Source organism: Tetrao urogallus (genome assembly GCF_951394365.1).
Source record: "Tetrao urogallus genome assembly, chromosome: 5".
NCBI lineage: Eukaryota > Metazoa > Chordata > Aves > Galliformes > Phasianidae > Tetrao > Tetrao urogallus.
Genome location: NC_136818.1, coordinates 53,781,868 through 53,800,097, shown reverse-complemented (window position 1 = coordinate 53,800,097; position 18,230 = coordinate 53,781,868). Strand labels below are relative to the sequence as shown.

The window sequence follows — 18,230 nt, the reverse complement described above, 5'->3', positions numbered from 1 at the left end:
GGATTTACAGTGAGAAAAGAAACAAACAGACCAAAGAAGAATTGCCAGTATGAAGGATAACTATGACACTGGCAGAGGAACTCTGGTTCAAATCAGGCTACTGGGGAGCTGTGGAAGTAGCTGGTACATGACAATACATTTTTCCAAGGACATAGCCAAGAAATAGAGAAAAGTATAAAAATTCACAACAGATTCTTTTCTGAGCATTCCTGAAAAGGGTCTAGATGTGGAAGAATAAGCAGTAGTATATTAGTCAACTGAGATCAATTGCAGCAGTGGAGAATAGTTTAGGACAGAGCCTAAAATCATCACCTGGTGAGCTTTACAGACCTGCAAAATAGCTTCATCTGCCTCATTCTTTGCCCTCTCTGTATCCTGCTGCTGCTCTGTGGCTTGAGTTAGACTTTGACGTAACTCCACAACCTCTGACAAGAGCTGGTCTCGCTCCTTTGTTATCTCTTCTTTGTATTTTATCAATTCACTGATACTGGAAGTAAGGAAACAATAGGTAAGCAGTGGCAGAGGCCCTTTCTGTTCTTCCTCCTACACCAGAACAAGATCTTCAGTGAAAAAGAATAGCTTAAAAGTTTGTTTCATTTTAAACTCTCCTTTGATTAATACTCTTCTGGTCTATCAAATTTTAGGCTTTACCTACTGTGATCATTTAAGAATCACCATCAACACAAGTCCAATAAATCCTTCTCTTGTTTTATCCCTTCCTCACATACAGAAGAGTTGGAAACATCAAAAAATGAGCATGCCCCATACATATCCAGAACACATAATATAAAAACCTTTACACAGTGTGAATATAGCAATTCAGAATTAGCTGATTCAGCCATCAGCAATCTCAATAGAAGGTACACAGATCCTAAGGGTCAATATACTCTATTGCATCTTTGAGTTCATAGTTAATGTTAAAGCATAAGAACAACCTGAGGACCTGACTATAAAGAGAGCTTTTGGAGGGCATTTAAAATAGACGGATCCTCAGGATCACAATTATTTGTATGTTGTAGCAGCCAGAGGCTCCACCTGAGATTAGGTCACTCAATGCTAGTGGCTGCATTGTTCAACAGAAAAAAAAATTAAATGTGTGAATATATACAGACAATGATAATGCTTTATAATAAAGCTAGGAACAGAAGTCTCCTGCTTCCTTTTCTTACCTGTTGGGCCCTACTGCCATTGTAAGTTAAACACTTGACTGATTCCCACTCTGAAAGACACGGTATATCGAAATGCTCGTCAGATAAAACACTGGGACCATTACTGAGAAAGTGCACAGTACTGTTTTTTGTTTTCTCAGCTTAATTCAATGCTCAATGAACTCACTAACAGTCTGATTCTGTACTCGTTCACTGCACAAACACGTGAACGAATAGATGTGCACTCATGAGAAAACTGAAATGGAGAAAAAAATCTCTGTCTCCGATTTCCAGTGACCTTCTAGTATACACTAGCGGCTAAACAAGGTGTAGAATAATAGAGAATTAGATCAGGCACTTGTTTTTTGGTGGAAAATTTACTTGTACTCCTGACTTGAGGACAGTCCAGATCCCTGCTCCACTGAATTAGTTAGGCGTGCTATTTCCTCCTGTAGTGAATGAATTGTTTCCTTTGCTTTCTGTTCCTTTTCATAGGCTGCATCCACCATTTTCCAGGCTTTTTCAATCTCCTTGAAAAAACAAACAGAAAACATTGACAGAAATTAAATTGGGTTGAAAGGGAACAACAAATTAAAAATTGCCTTGCATTCTGGTGAATTAAGAAACCAGATTTTCATGCCTTTTCATGCTCAGATTCACAAGTTTCCTTCACCAGTTGTCTTTTCACTAGAATGGGGGCATTTTCAGCCATTCAGACAATGTCAGTTCACACCACAGACACTCTTAACACAAAGATTGGGATATTATCAAATATAACTCTTGGAGGTTTTGGTTCTGTAACTCAGTAAATGTCTAAACATTTACTGAAAACTCAGTGCCTACAAAATTCCCTTGCACTCTAATAGCTCACTTAATTCTCTAAAAATCTTATTAGCCGTTACAACATGGAACAACCAGATTACTATTTCTCAGAGGGATAAAAAGAGATGTTACTCTTGGCCTTGCTACCTCTTTGTTCCTTTGCATCTGTGATGACCTACTGCATTTTGGCTTAAACTACATGTTTAGATGAGCCACAATTCTCATGCCAAACTTCAACACATAGAATTATTTGAAAGCCAAGCTCACAACCCCATGGTTTGATATCTTCAAGCAGGTATAGAAAATTAAGCAAACTCTCATTTGCTAACTTCCTCTGCATTTCTCCCCCTTGAAAAAGATCCTTAAGAATCACATAGCAGGCTTATTCCTTGCTAGGTTCAAACCATGCTCTGAGTAGTTCTGAAATTCTATCCTAAAAATCGTACTGAATCAGAAAGCACATAGACATATCAGTGGGAGAAATATTCCCAACAAAGATAGTACATTTAACCCTAGAAGTTCCTGAACTGCAAATCACAGCATGCTGTCTGGTCTCTCATGTTCTTTTCTCTCCTGGCTGCTGACAGGGTGTTTAACTTCATGGACTTTAATGGATGTAGATTTCAAGTGTGGCTCTGCAACTCTATATTACCTTTAGGACCTCCCTGAGCAGGGTCAGATACAAGAACAAGTCCATCAGGAAATAACATCCCTTTCAATTTCTACTTGTATCATACAAAAATGTAACAGTGAAAAAAAATTCAGAATACCTCCACAACTAATATCAGATGACTGCCCAGATAAATTGTGGTTGCTCCACCCCTGGAGGTATCCAGGGCCAGACTTGATGAGCTCCTGCTCAGTCTGATTTAATGGTTGGCAACCCTGCCCATGGCAGTGGAACTGGAACTAGATGATCTTTGAGGCCCCTTCCAACCCAAGTCATTCTATGTCAACTTGAAGATTAATAATTTATATGATGATGATGATTTTTTTTTTTACAGCCATTCCTTATTTGAATTAATATCCCTGGTTCTAAAAATAAACCTATTTAACATGAAGTTAGAAATAATGACAAGCTATGTTATGGTGTATGGTCAGTGTATGTATTGAGCTCTTTCAAAGTGAATAGATGTAGTGCTAAGCTGTTTACAGCCTCAGTTAAAAACGTCAAGTCATTGAAGCAGCAGAAATAGCAGACTACCAGAATCTGCTGAAAACCTAACACAGAATATAACATCTGCAGCCTCTTCAAGCTAGAGGGAGAATATGTTTTCATGTTAGCTATTCAATTAGTTCAGCATATTGAAATTGGAGAAACCAGAGAAACCAGATGGAGCTTAAAGATCAGGAACGTTTGTCCTATGGCTTTTTTTTCTTTACAGACTAATAATAAAGAGTTAAATGGTGGGTTTTACTTGTTCTGAAACTCTGAAGAAGATTATAATCAACAAACCGTATTTTTATTACTTTGTGAATTACTTAGTTCAAAATCTAGTTTGAAAAATGCTTTCTAGTTACATATCAAGCATATTTAGCACAGTTTCAAATACTGAAGTTAATTTTTGTTTTACACATTTAGAGTTCTAATTTCCATGCAGCGATGATCTCACATAAACTATTAGATATAATCCAATAGGTAATAAATTTTTCACTCATTATTCTCTTACATAAAAATATTAAATTATGAAATTTCAATAAATGCATGCTAGGCAGAAATAATGGTACAAAGACATAGCATATCATCTTGTCTTTCAAAACAAAATAACAAAAACAAACAAACAACAAAACAACCACAACAAAATATAGCTGCAAATACACTTTTCAGATGTGGCAGCCAGCAAGAGACAACCAATCTTTCTCTAGAAAAATGCAAATGGAAAACAAGATTAAAGCTGATTACTTAAATCAGAGCTTCCTGCTGGCTGATTAAACTGTGATTAAAATTGGGTAATTAAATCATTATGATTGGAGTTTTGGGGGGACAGAACTAGTGAAAAATATCAATAAGCCCTTTGAGAGGTCTTACTGGTTTGAGCAAGTCCTTAGGCTCAAAACTGCATTTTGTTTCGGTGAGAGTCCACAGAAGGAATCACCTGAAGTCAGTGAGGCCATTCAGACAGGCTGTGACTGCAGGAAACCCTGTGCTGAACTTCTTGAACTACATCTTGCCCTTCACGTATGTTGAAACAACTTTTATCAGTAGGGCTAGCACATACAGAGAATGGCATCATGAAAAGGCAAAATCTAAATTTAAAAAAAAGAAAAGATTGCTACAGACTTCAGCATCAGCAAAACCGGTCTCCATTATGATGGTTTCCTTCACGATTTATTTTACTTTGAATAAAGAACAAACAGTATCTCTTCCTTTAAACTCAATAGCAGAGAGGAAGAAATTTCTGAAGGCGGACGCTTTAAGTGAAAAAAATAATCACATTTATTACTCAGTGGAGAGGGGAACTGAAAGAAGGTAGAGTGTATCAGAATCACTGAATAATGCAGTACAAATGTAGGTACATGCAGTTTGTTGTATAATTAAAGATGGAAGCTGGATGTTTGCATTTATAATAAGTACCCTGAAAAATGTGAAGCAGAAATCAGGAAGTGTGACTGCCTTATTTTATTTTCCTTAAACAGACCCAAAGATCACATCAGTGATCTGAGAATTTATGAAATGTTTCCTTAGTACACTGGATTGATTCCCTTGAAATCTGAAAACTTGGTAACTCAAAGCAAGGCAGTATGAGCTCCTATAAATTCCCATTCTAGTGCACCCCTATAGATCAGTTTCCCTAATAGAGAAAGAGAGAACTGTACTTCCCCGTGGTTCAGCTTGGCCCTTATCTTCTCTGGCACGACAATAAACAGCAGACTATTATGTCCAGTTTATTAAAACTACAAAACAAAGCACTGAACAACCAACGGACAGTAACAGCTATTGATTATTATTGACCTGGGCCCTACCAGCAATTGATTTGTGCAGTTAACCCCTGACCCTAAACAAGATACAGATTACAACTGGGCTCCACATGGAGAAAATTCTGCCTCTGCAGCTTGGTTGAAACCTTTATTTGTATATGAACCAACAACCCACAAAAGCAAACCTATAAACCTGTTACCCTGATGACCCATCAAGTCACCAAGATTGAGGACCTTAATTTGAAGCAGCTATACCATTCTTACAGGAACAACCCCACTGGGATTCTCTTATCACTCGTAAATAATGAAACACTGGAACAGATTATTTGTCTAACTCAGTGCTGCAGAACATCATATTTGCTATTTGAGTACTTGAACCTTTCTTGACACCCACATTAAGCACCTGTGAAAGATTTTGAGTGTCAGTAAAGCTATAATAAGATACTACAGCTGAACTTCTCTTCATATTTCATGTTATTCTTCGTTTTGAAGAATAATGCCAGTCAAATCCAATAAAATAATGTGAATATCTTAAATAGCATCCAAATAATTCTTGAGCATTTAAGAGAAAGACTAGTTCTCACATCCAAACTGAAAAGTACTGGTGCTGTTTACATGATCCATAGCACGCAACTGGAATTTACGTGTTACATGCTGTGTTTTGCACATTGCTTCTAATATGACCATATTGTCAAGCTGCTTTCTCACTACAAAATCACTTAGCTGCTCCAATAGTATGTGATATTGTTAAAACATAGCTTGCCTTAGCTTCAAATCAGCTGCTAACATTGGAAAGGCTCTCATTTCTTCCCTACTCTTCCACTCTTCAGTTTTATGACATTACCAAGACAATGTTGCCTCAGGTTGGGAACATCTTGAAGGACTGTCTTTGCTACTGTTCACGCTCATAGAATAGCCACATAATAGAAAATGGTAAGGACCATTACAATTCCTGACTGCCACCTTCCAGAGTTTGATTAGCAGCAGTGAAAAGCAGTAAGATTTTATGAGGTTTTACCCCTTCCTGAGGGTGTTCAGAGCAGTGCCACAGGCTAGCAAGTTGCAGACACAGGATGACAGCACTGCTAGTTCTATTTATGCTGTTTATTTTCTTTGTAATACTATGGATAAGAAAATTCACGTTAAATAACTTCTATTTCTACAATGCTAATAGATGTCCTATTGTTACGCTGAATTTATTTTATTGGAACAAGATAAGTCCATAAAGAATTTTAATTGCTATTTTGAAGCATTTAATGGCAACTGCAGCCTCTCCTGTTCTTAAGAAATAATGCTTTATTGCAAGGCATGTAGGTGTCTCAACTAACTGAGAAATTAATGCTAATCTAGATACCACAACCTAAGCTTTTAAACAATCAGGAGGAAAAAAAAAAAACTATTAACTGATCATTTGGCAGTTTTAGATCCACGGTAGTCAAACCTCAGTAGAAGGCTAAAAACATTGATTACTCTTTAGCAAGTCAAGCACTTTGACTGCATTCGAATCAATAATAACAAAGAACACATTAGAGTAAATTGGTGAAGTGACATTGAAATGCTATATAGGATTCCTTTTCAGAAACACCATGAAACATCTACAATCCATATTTCAGCATGTAAGTAGATTTTTCATATTCTGGCAATAATTAACATCCAAGCAGCACTTTGAAAATAATAATGATCCCAGTTTCAAAAGCTGTGCGAGTTGGAAACATAGATATGCTGCTTTACAGATATGGAAGTACTTGTACTACTGAGTAATAGAAAGCCAACGAGGTCAACTTAGTTCTAGACCTATGCAAATAAATACAGAATTTGAGATGAGTAAAAATACCAGGCTAAGGAAACAAAGCAATCAGTAGCAAAGTAGAGGTTGAGGAACTGGAGATGCTAGCTCTACACTTGGTCCCCCATTTAGATCTCTATATAAAATAAAGCGTTCCTGTAGACAGTTTTATTACCAAGTTTTTCATTAACAATTTCATGCCATACTTAATTCTATTCAAAACTTTACCGTCTTCAGTGATGATATAGTTCCCCGATCGTCCCTAGAGAGCTTTGTGAGAGCAGCTACTTTAGAGGAATTCACCACAAGTTCAGCATTCAGCTGCCTGCATTTTTCCATGAGTCGCTTCTCATTTTCATGAGACTTCTTCAAAACAGCATAGAGCTTTTCATATTCTGTTCGAAATTTTTCCAGAGTGTTATCTCCCTTAAGTAGATTGATGACTTCTTGGAAGTCTTTCTCCAGTGCTTCAAAAGCACTTTCTTCTAGGTACAGTTTTGCAGACTTTTCCTGAATGAAATGAGACAGATAATCAATTAACGGGAGGAACTAAACATTTCGCTCTTGACCTCAAAATATAAAGCAGCAATATATTGAGTGTGCGACATCTTAGAAATCCAGTCACAAATTTCTGTAATTACAGTTCTCTTGTTGCCATGTAACGGGCACATTTCAGTCTGTTCTTCAAACAGATCTCCCCTCATTTTACTGAAGTAACTTGTGCTTTAACACTGAGATCCTGTAATTGAATACCACAGCTACTCTAAAGATGGTCTAGAAAATACTATTGTGACCACGTTTAAATAATCCACTGGCTTTTTAGGTAAGCCAGCATTTTAGCCTCGATTCCTCCCAGTTCCCTACACTGTTAAGAACGATTAGTTTATTCTTCTTAAGCAAACAGTGCCGGCTATAAGCATGTCAGAAAGCGCTGGTAACAGCGATGCACGCAAAGCCACCCCCTGCTGGAAGTGCTTCTGTTAAACTTTTCGAAGGGGAAATTTCAGATGCAGCTCTATTATGAAGCCAAATATTGCTAGCTCGATTTACGCACGCCAAATCCCACCAATATTTTTACAAACAGATTAAGATAACCTCCATTACAGCCTTCAACAGAAAACAACCACACCAAGCAGAGGTGGAACAGCCACTTCTTGGAAGTTAGCTGGATTTGCTAAGCGAGGTGAATCCGCCCTCAGGACGCTGCCCTGTCACAGGGGCATTGCTGCCGTTGTTGAAGCTTGGACACGGCCAGCCCGAGCATCTGCACGCCCGGATCTGCGGGCTAGGTGCATCTTTGAGATTGCACCTCGGAGGCAGCTCGGGGCTGTCCTGCCAGGCTGTCCTTCCAGAACAGAAAGCTGAGCACTTTCAAAAAAACAGAAAGTAAATAAATCCGAGAGCAAATATTTATTTCATTTGGCTCGGGAAGTACACCAGCCCATACCGCCTGGAAAAGCTAAAATTGAAAGGAGATAACGCAGCTCGGGCTGCTGTGCTGTACAGCGCTTGCTCAGCCCAAAGCCAGGCTGGGGGCTCACCTCCTCCATGGTGCCGGCGGGGCCGGGCTGCGAGCGCCCTGCCCGGGGCTGGTGCCGCTGCCGGGCCGTCTCCTAGCAACGGCGGCAGGCGGGCCGTCATGGCCGCCGGGGGAGGCGTTGCGGCGGGGGGGTGGCATCCTGCCCCGCCATCTCCTCGCAAAGGTCCGGCAGAGGGAAGTTGCACTGGGTCTGTGGGGATGCAGGCCGTGCTCCTCAGCCACTCAACACTACCCAAGCGCCGTACCCTCGTGGACTCGTTAGTGATTTGCTACAAAAGCAGAGTGCATGACAAGGGAACCCAGACAGGGGCTCTGTGCCTTAAGAGCTGCAGGAAAGTACAGGCTGCTGCTGTTTGCTCTGCTGCCAGCAAGCCCTTGAACTCGTCATTTTCCCCTCAGTGGGGTCACAAATTCTTCCATCTGATAGCTTTTAGGGCAGGAACGTAATGTTCCATGTGCCATCCCCAGCAGAATGGACACTGCGTACGACCTTTAATTTCCACATCGACCTAATAGCAACAACAGGAAATTCTGCCTGGTTTAATGAAGCCTGAATTGCAGCACTTCATCTCACTGATTGCATGGCAAAATGCGTAATTTCAAAGGGAAGCTTTGAAATGGTCTGATGTTACCATTCGGGCTGGAGAATAACGCACGCTTTATAATGTATTCTGTATACTATGACTTAATTACAAAACACTGCATTAGCTGAAAGAGTTTCAGTCATATCAAAGGAAACTTCTCATAATAAATTAATAAATAAAAGTACCTCTTCCAGGTTTTGCGCTCTTTCTTTGTTTCCCTTTGTGGTGATGCTTCCCATGTAACAAAAACGGTGGGAAGGTGATAACGATAATTCCTTGATTCCAGGATTTTGGATTGTCAAAAATCGAGTGCTTAGACCTTTAATCAACAAAACAGCTGCACATGTGAGGAAATACCAGAAGACTTTTTTTTAATAAAAAAAAACCTCTGTTAGCAAAATGCTGCTGAAGGATGAATTAAAACAAAGAGTTCATACAATATAGAAATGTATGAGCTGGATATTTATGATACCTTTTCTTATTGTGGGACAAAAACAAGAATGGAAACTTACGAACTAACACATTCATGTTCCCATTTTAGGTTATGTTTGCAATTGTGGATAACAGCAACCAAAAATTAGAGCCATATATTGAGGCATCCTTCTGGCCTTCTGTTTTGCAAAGCCATGGTGCATTGTAAGACTTGCTGATGGTAACTTTATAGGCTGATCTTCATACAAGTGCCCCTTGAGCTAAATTAATTCAATTTGACAAGTTCATCCTTACAATTGCTGCACCTCTAGCAGCTCTGCAGATGTAATAATGTGATCACATCAGGAGTCTATGTGAGTTTGCACTGCAGTCTGTATTTAATTAGAAACTACCATGAGTTAAAACACTCAACAGATTTACATGCAAACAGAAGACAAATCTGGGACAAAATCTCATTATTCACTAAGAATTCTGCAAAAAAAAAAAAAAAAAACCCTACAAAAGACATTAACAGGTTCATGATCGAGGAACTAGACCAGACATTTGAGGATATCTCGGTTTGTGACCATAGATTCCTATAGCTTAGGACCAGCTGATCAGCATCCCCTGTGCTTTATATTTCTTGGTAAAATGTAAATAGCCACAGCTGCCATCCTGCAAGAGTGCTGTGACTTCATGGCTATGAATGATGTACTCGTGTAATGCAGTAAAGCCCTTAGACAGGATGAAACTCTTCAAAAGGGATGACTTTTTAACTCTTCCTTGTAGAATAAGCCAGTGTTCTGAGCTCTATGAAAACCTTTCTGCTACCAAGACCTAAAAAACTCCTCTACCACAGGAGAAATAATCCCCTACTATATTCTTTTATTTAATATGGTATAGTACTACTACACTGTAATAAATTGTATTTTCATTAGCAGCAGGGACAAGTTGAACCCAGGAAACTTCAGGTGAAAGGCTAGTTATGTAGTTCCTTGAATATCTGACTTCATTCAGAAGACATCAGGATCTTCTGATAAAAAGCAGATTCACCTGTTTCACCAGCCTCCTGGAAGAGTCTGTGTTAGAGCACGTATGTGTTTCTGTGGAAACAGAAAGGATTACTAGCGGTTTAAATACTTGCATACTGATTTATTTGAGGCCACAACCCTCAGGCAGTTAATTTAATGCATGTTTTAAACCATAGCGGCAAGAAAATGCTAAGCCATCACTTGCTGAACGCAAGGATTTATGGTCTGCTGCGGAGATGCAAATAACTGGAGTAAAATCTCATCAGAACATTCAGGAGGGTGTAAGCAGGGGCCAGGACAGCGCACGTCTTCTGGACGGTGCAAGATGGACCTTTTGGATACGTGATTATAACTTCGGATGCAAAGTAGTAATAAAGGAAAATCCGACAGTGGGGTAGGAAACGCATTTTCTTTTACACCATCCTGTAGTAAGACAGACAGTCACTGGGTGGCACTGCACCACCACAGTGCTCTGTGGAACTGCCCCCTAACAACAGCTATTTTCAACCCAGTGTTGTTTCAGAAACGTGTTCCGAATAATAACTATCGCAAGGAGACATAATGGTGTAAACGTATATAAAAAGTTTGGACCTCGTCCATGAATAAACTTTTGTTCATTTTACCCAGATAATATAATCAATAGGGATTCTACAGTAAAGAAAGCAAAATTTGTCTAACCATTTGCTTATAGTAAAATATTATAAATGTTAGTTTTTTTTACATATATTAAAAATGTTATTTACATAAGTTCTTTGCATGCAAGTATTGTGGTTTCCATATTGCCAGAGAAATCAATTGCAATCTCATGGTCTCCGCAGCAGTGACACTGCAGATGCTGTCAGTGGGCTGACGGTCTGTCTGAGATGCACCCAAAAATCCAGTTTGCCTCTTCTGAGTTATATCAGTTTGGCAGTATTAAAAGGAATAAGAACGTACAAAGATGTGCTGTGATTTCTCCAGTCACAGAGAGATGCTAAGAAGTTCTTGATTACTTAATTATCCAGCTGACTTTTTACTTTACTCTTTCTGAAATCCTCTCTTATTATTTTTAAATTAAATGATAGCTCTATAATGTGAACACTTGCTCTGATAAACTGGATTGAAGCTCTCTACTTGCTCATAAAGATCATGCAGCAAATCACAAATAACAGCAACCTTGATCATGTTTGGCACTGGAGTTGAGCCAACGATCTCAAGAGGCAGAAACATACTATATCTCATTACCATTTTCCTAAAAAAAGTTAAACCATGAAAATGTTTTTGATTAATAGAAATAAGCCTAATAAAGAGTTTGGTTAGCTCTGAGACAAGCTGAAGCTGACAAGAGTGCTGTGTATAGTGTGCAATTACATGCACTACATTAAAAAATAAAATGGATTAAAATGTTGGAAAGCAACAGAAGTTAGGACAATAATGTTGGATCCATGCTGAGCTCACCCTTCCCCAGCACCATCTGAAATGGCAGAACTATTTCCTACCCTAGGTTTTCCTCCCAGTTCCGCAACAAGGATTGTGATGGTTTGTCACACCTATTAAAAATTCCTTATCCTCTGCCCTTCTCACAGCCAAACCCAGCAGACCTCCCAGAGCCTTGAAAGAAAGCAGCACTCTGCTGCCTTGGTTCATGATCATGAATATTTGTGGTCATTTAAAGACAGAGTTTGAAATATGTCTCGATTCACGGTGTGCTCATTAGCAGAATCAGCTCCTCCCACTATGCTTTCCAACAGCCTTTCTGTTCCAACAGCAGAATTCACACCCTTATCTTTGACTCCTGTACCCCTCGCTCATATTTCATTTTTCAATCACCAAATCTTCCCCTAACTGAAAACTTACCTGGCATCTCTCACCACTCGACAACTGAGTCCTCTGGGAAGAAGAGGCTATTAAAAACCCTCCTCGCATAATACCTAAGAAAGACTACAAGAGTTGCAGAGATTAAAGGTGTAAGGTCATATGTAAGATGAGGACACCATCTGGCAAACTGCAAGAGAGTGACCCCCACCTCCCCATACATGTCCTTGCATGGTAGCTGGGAGCTGTGAAACATTCACAGGTAGAAGGGAATTCCCCAGTCCTTTCTCCCCTTGGGCTGCTAATGCTCTGCTGGGGCACACCAAACTGGGCCTTCAAAAAACACTATGCCTCCTAGAATCCCATCCTGATGCAGTCTCCTGCAAGCTTACGCAGTCACGTGCAGTATAAAAGATATAGCCATAGCAGGCATCACTTGAGCATGAATCTCCCTCCAGCTTGACCTGCAAGAACGTGAATCCCTGTGTGTGTTCCCTGTGAGCAGCTCAATGTCCTCTGCTCCTTGTGAAGGTGACAGCTGGAAGCTGTACTAAAGCCTGTTTCACTGCTGCCTACACAGCTCTCTGTCATATCCCTATTCTCTCTTTACAGAACTTCATTTTTTATTTACTTCTTGTAACAGTTTGAAGAAATAGTGTTTGTTTTAACAGATTAGAAACACTAATGGAAAGAAGATAGAGGAATTATATCATTCTGATACATCCAAAAGCAAGGGAAAAGTTACCTAGAGTTTAACACTCAACCCAAACCTTACTCTTGTTCTACTCCTGCTAATAGGCTCTTAGAGCCTACTGCAGAAATAGCATTATTACATCTAATTTCTGCTGCAGTAGAATTCATGCAACAGAATCACAGGCTACCTCCCAGCGTGCTGCAGCACTGTTACTCCATAGCTTGTGGCTTCAGGTCCTACCCAACATCTGAGTAAGGCTAGCAGAGCTTGGCTCATTATCAAATAAATTACTGCCTTCAGCAAGATAATGATCTTCAGCCTTATATGGTGCAACAATAGTCAAACAATGAATCACGTACTGGAGTTGTCAGGAGATGTGATTCCACCTTTCCAGCCTCTTCTGAACTGCTGAATCATATTAAAAAAAAAAAAAAAAATTAGTATGTTTTGGTTTGACTTTTCTATTTACATGTCTAACATTACCATAATCTTCCATCATCTCAGAAACAGAAAGGAGATCCTAAATAGGATAATGAATATGTAATAGCATCTGTTAAGATACACAGGACTATAATGTGACAGAAAACACAGCAACAATAGCAGAAAAGCAAAGTCCTAGACTATCGTAAGTAAGGATACACTCAATACACCAGCCACAGAAACAAACTTTAAAAAAAGCTATTTACCCTAGGAAGGCAACCAGTAGGCAGGAATCTCCAGCAAGAGACTCTCCACTGTCAACCCTTAAATGAGGTCTGTGAAAGGTTGGATCCTGATTCCACCCTTCCAGTCACTCAGGAGCATTGCTTGCACCTGTTGCTTGCACCTGTGCTCCCCTGGGTTGGCCCTGCCCTCCCACCAGGCACTCAATCATTGCTTCAAGCTGTGACAGCATTTCTGCTGTAAGATGTGAGCCTTTCTTTTTAAAAAGTGTTTAAATCTGGTGCATGCAATCTGGTGCAAAAAGTGTTTAAATCTCTAGTGCATTGCTCTTCTGTTGTATCCCAGGAAAATTTAGATGAATACAAATCACAGCCCTCTAACCTGTAGTGATTTGTATGTTCAATGTATGTTATATATATATACATATATATACACGCATGTGGTCAGAATTGGCAATTGCTACCTTATCAGGCTTTCTGCAGGTGGTATTTAATAGACGTTTTCCCTTGGCTTAGGTGACGGATATTTGCAATCTTGGAGCAGGATCTACTTTGTCTCCTACTGCTGCTGCATAGTTCCCAGGGGAAACAAAGCTGCTCTGAGACAGGCCAGGTCCTGCAGCAAAAGTGGGAAGATGCCACACTGCTCCTGTGAGAGATGATTTTCTTACACTATAGCATAATGGGAAAGGAATGTGCTAACAACACCCAGGTTGCAAATAGACTTGAATAAATTTGATTCAGGCACTGAGGAAACTATACCCATCCACACAAATTCATAAATGCAAGCCCTTTGAATAGCATCAGAACTGTTCATTAGTTCTGCAAGGACTTCAGGAAACCCAAAGAAGCCAACTTAACAGCCTGTTACAACTTGGAAAGCAGCTGCCTTCCGTGCAAAGCTGTGCCTTGCATCTGATACTGCAGAGGCAACAGTGACTCCCACTACACGCGGCCCTTAAACAACCAAGGCAGCAGTGCAGGAGAACATGCAACATCCATCCCAGTGTAAGGGTCGCTGCAACGCTGTGGGAAGAGGAAGGGTACGGTAAAGATCCCACAACTCAGCCAGGTGTTACTAAGCGCTGTTGCTCAAACCTGTTTCCCTTGGGCTGTGATGGGAGTTGAGCAAACTTGCTAGGTCTGCAAAGAGCCATTTAAGCACAGCAGTGCTTTACCTGGAAGTAGTGCTGGAAACCACCTTTTTAAAATCCGTGACGCTGGCCTTTCTCTGTTATTGGCTAAGTGAAGGGGGCTGTGCCCCATCTCCCCACCCTGCCAAGGTAGCACCTGGGGCAGACAGATGCACGATGTCCTCCTATTCGTGCCAGCTTTGAGCCGTGCCGACAACACAGCGGTCCCAGGATCCTCTCGTTCCGCTCCGTCAGAGCCGGGAGGAGGCGAGGTCGCTGCTCCGCACACTCGGCGCGACCACCAGGAGGTCACAATACATCCGAGAAGCAAAATGAGCGCATTTCCTTTCTGTCCGCGGTGCCCTCTGCACAAAACCATCTGGGAACCGGCGGGGAGCTCAGGGAGCAAACTGTGGCTTGCGGGAGGACGGCAAGGCTCCTAGGGCTGGCAGGGCTGCCTTGAACGAGGGGAAGGAGGGAAAAAAAAAAAAAAAGGGAGAGAAAGAAAACCCGCTCCAGACAGGCTGGGCGGGTCCCCCTGCACCGCAACGCACCTCAGCGAGCGGGGAACGGCTGCGAGACACGGAGGGGGCTGCCCGGCACGGTGCGGTGCGCTGCGGTGAGTGTGCGGGGCTGGGGGCAGCGGGCCGGGCGCTGGGAGCCGGAGGGGGAAATGAAGGAAACGGGGTTGCTGTGCACAGGAAGGGCGTTTTGCCTGTGTTGGTTTGGGGAGAAAAGCTGCTGAAAGAGGAGTGGCGTTTTGGTGGGGTTTCTCCTGTGTCTCTTCGTGGGGTAAGTCGCTTGCTGAAAGTGCTCTCGGTGCTCGCCCTGCAGGCATCAGGAAGGATCAGGCCCCCGGGGCAGGTTTTCTCCGGGACGCAATGGGACAGCCCGGCTCTGCGGGCTGGAGCGGCGGCCGACGGCTTTGGGGCTGCCTGCAGCAGGGCAGGGCTGTGAAACAGAGACCTCACGGCCACCTCTGCTTGGTGGAACCAGCAGAAGTGGGACCTCATGTTGTGGTGGTCTCTGGTGCGATCAGTTGGTGCAAGATGCAGCACTGCGCTTTGTGATCGGTGTGACATGGCTTGAGAGTAATTTATCATGTTACAAAACTTTTCTGCCTTTCATCTGAGATACCATGTTCCTCTCTGCTGGGCACAGAGAGATGGAGCAGTGTTTGTCTAAGCTGCTGTTCTTGTGCACAGGTATTTCTTTTGAAGATGTTCGGTTGGTATTTGTAGCTCTGATGGGAGCTGGTCAGATCAGGATACTGGAGGTCCTGGGCCATAAAACTGGCTCAAAGAGCTTTCACAGCCTCTACATCTTCAGCTTGCAGGGAAGGGAGCAACCTGCCACAGGATGAGGGGTAATGACTTTAAGTTGCACAAGGTGGATCAGGTTGGATATTATGAAAATGTTCTTCTCAGAGAGTGGTGAGGTACTGGCACAGTCTGACACAGGGAGTCACCATCCCTGGAAGATCTGAAGAAAAACAGAGATGTAGCACTGAGGGACATGGTTAGTGGGTGCAGGGGGGGTGGGTCAGTAGTTGAATTAAATGGTCTTTGAGATCTTTTCCAACCTTGATGATTCTGTAATGCTACGGAGGAGTTGTCTTTAGAGCTGCCACATTAAATTCTTCAGAAAAGTAGGGCGTGTTGCTGTTGGAGTCTGTTACATGGCCAAGCAAGATGAGCACTACTGTTGTCTTTAAGAGATCATTTCTATTAACGTGGTTTTAATGAGTGCTATAGGCCTAAACCATAGCCAGTGCACCTCCTTCGGGCACAGCTATTTGGTGTGAGCTGCCAAGTGAGGACTGGGCAGGGAGTGCTGGGACAGGATTACAAAAACACAGCTGCTTTTGTGAGGCTTTGAGTTTGCTTTGGTGGAGATAATAATGATCTTGTACAGCTCTGACTGAAGTTACTCAGTTTACCTTCATCTAGTTTTAAAACCTAGTGCTCCCAGTTCTCCTTAATACATTTGTAAGGGTTTTCTTTCTGTCCTTGGGGAAAAGCAGAGAATGAAAATTAGGCATGGAAACTGGAAAGCCTTGTTTTTAGCACAATAGATGCTTCATACTGCTCCCGTGTGAGAAAAATATGTGAAGTGTGATTGCCACAGAAGTAGCAAGAGATCAGAGAGCCAATGTCAGTAGTAATGAAGCTCTGAGGACTCAACTCCCTGCTGGTGGATGATTCTGTGTTTGCTGCGTGACGGGGGTACGCATTTGGTGTTTGCATCAGCAGTGTGCACAAGGGAAGCTGGGTACCTGTGCCTGCCCAGGGAGCCATCCTTGTTTACATAGAGTTCAACAGCAACCCCTCCCTGCCTAACTGTCTTCCTCTTTTTGTTGCTTGGAGCATTACAATATACGAAGAAAAAACTTTTTTCCCCTTCCATACAAGTCAGACTGAAGAAGTCCGGTCAGAAGCAGAGGAGTTTTGCTCTTCCTGAGTGATTGCTTCAGGCCAAATGACAACCGGTAACTCTGAACTCTGTGTCACACTCCCATTTCATGCTGTGTTGGTTGTCTCCATGACAGTAAGGGCTCCTGTGTGCCTCTGCAGCCTCTGAGGTACCGTCTGTGCTTGCAACCCTCCTTATGTGACGATGAGTAACAGAGAGAGGAAATCTGACCCATGGAAACTGATGTTCAGCATGCTGATCTAGCTCATTTCTGAGTTTGTATTTTATGCAAAAACTGTGGTTTTCATAAGGACAATTTTAGTCAGGCTTCTGCAATAGGCTACTTGTTGAATGTTGGTTCAGTATCTTGGGGCTTGCCTGCAAAAAAAGTTCATTCAAATAGAGTGATATAAGGAAGCATGCTTACTGAGAGCTACTGGGGGAAAAAGTACACCACAATATAAAAGTCAGTTCCCTGAGTGCACTGAGTATATTAGCAAAAAGGGTGGTTTCGTTCTCGAGCTTTATTACTCCCTCCTTACACAACTGCATCCTTTCTTAAACAAGATTTCTCATGTCAGCTTTCAAGCTAAATTCAGCCCTTGTCAACAAGGTGAAAACTCAGAAAAGTATTGTTCTGGGAAGCATTGAGAAATTCTATGAACTCCACGAGGAGCCCGCTCAAGTCTCTCTGCTGCCCCATGCTGTCCTATGCTGGACTCCTTGCTCCACAGAATTGCAATTACAATCCATAGCAATAGTGCAATGGAGAAAAGAGCGGGGGGGGGGGGGGGGGGGCAATGGGGGGGGGGGAAGCTTAGATCCCCTTTAAAGCAGGCTGTTGGGTGGGCCAGCTCCTTCTCTCCCATTGATGATTATAATCCACTCATGCTGAGAAAAAGCAGTTTTGCTGCCAGAGCATGTACTTTCCATCCTGACACATAATTGCTGGGTGGGGGAGAGAGGTAGAGGCTGGCTGTGCAGCTGTAGGCAGGGAGGGAGCTTGGTCAGGAGTGCCATGTACCAGCCATGAAATCCAGGTTTAGCAGGGGTGCTCAGCTGTGTAAGCAAAACCTTCTGCCCATTCACCCCTCAGCAGGAGGAAGAAGAAAGGAGGCAGGTAGCCAAGATCTGAGCAGGCTGAGGGATGGAGAGCCAGCCCAGGAGTGCAGTTATGACAGGGTTCTTTTTTTAGCTTGTTTTGGTTTCCACACGTGTGGGTCATACAAGGCTGGCTGAGCTAGTCTTGAATGTGAGCCTTGGAGCTGGGCTCTTCTGGCCCCTTAGCATCATT

At 42.1% G+C, this 18,230-nt stretch overlaps 1 protein-coding gene across 1 annotated transcript in view; it reads right to left on the bottom strand.

Annotated features, from left to right (window-relative positions):
- CFAP58 (cilia and flagella associated protein 58) overlaps positions 1-15,606 on the bottom strand; it is a gene marked incomplete at both ends in the record, with an annotated part of 62,677 nt that extends 47,071 nt beyond the window's left edge. Inside the window, 6 exons of the mRNA XM_079535934.1 lie at positions 331-487; positions 1,530-1,678; positions 6,904-7,185; positions 7,891-8,020; positions 8,123-8,484; positions 15,079-15,606. Of these exons, the coding sequence (XP_079392060.1) occupies positions 331-487; positions 1,530-1,678; positions 6,904-7,185; positions 7,891-8,020; positions 8,123-8,484; positions 15,079-15,606 (1,608 nt within the window). The remainder of the gene's footprint in view (positions 1-330; positions 488-1,529; positions 1,679-6,903; positions 7,186-7,890; positions 8,021-8,122; positions 8,485-15,078) is intronic.
- Between the last annotated feature and the right edge of the window lie 2,624 nt (positions 15,607-18,230).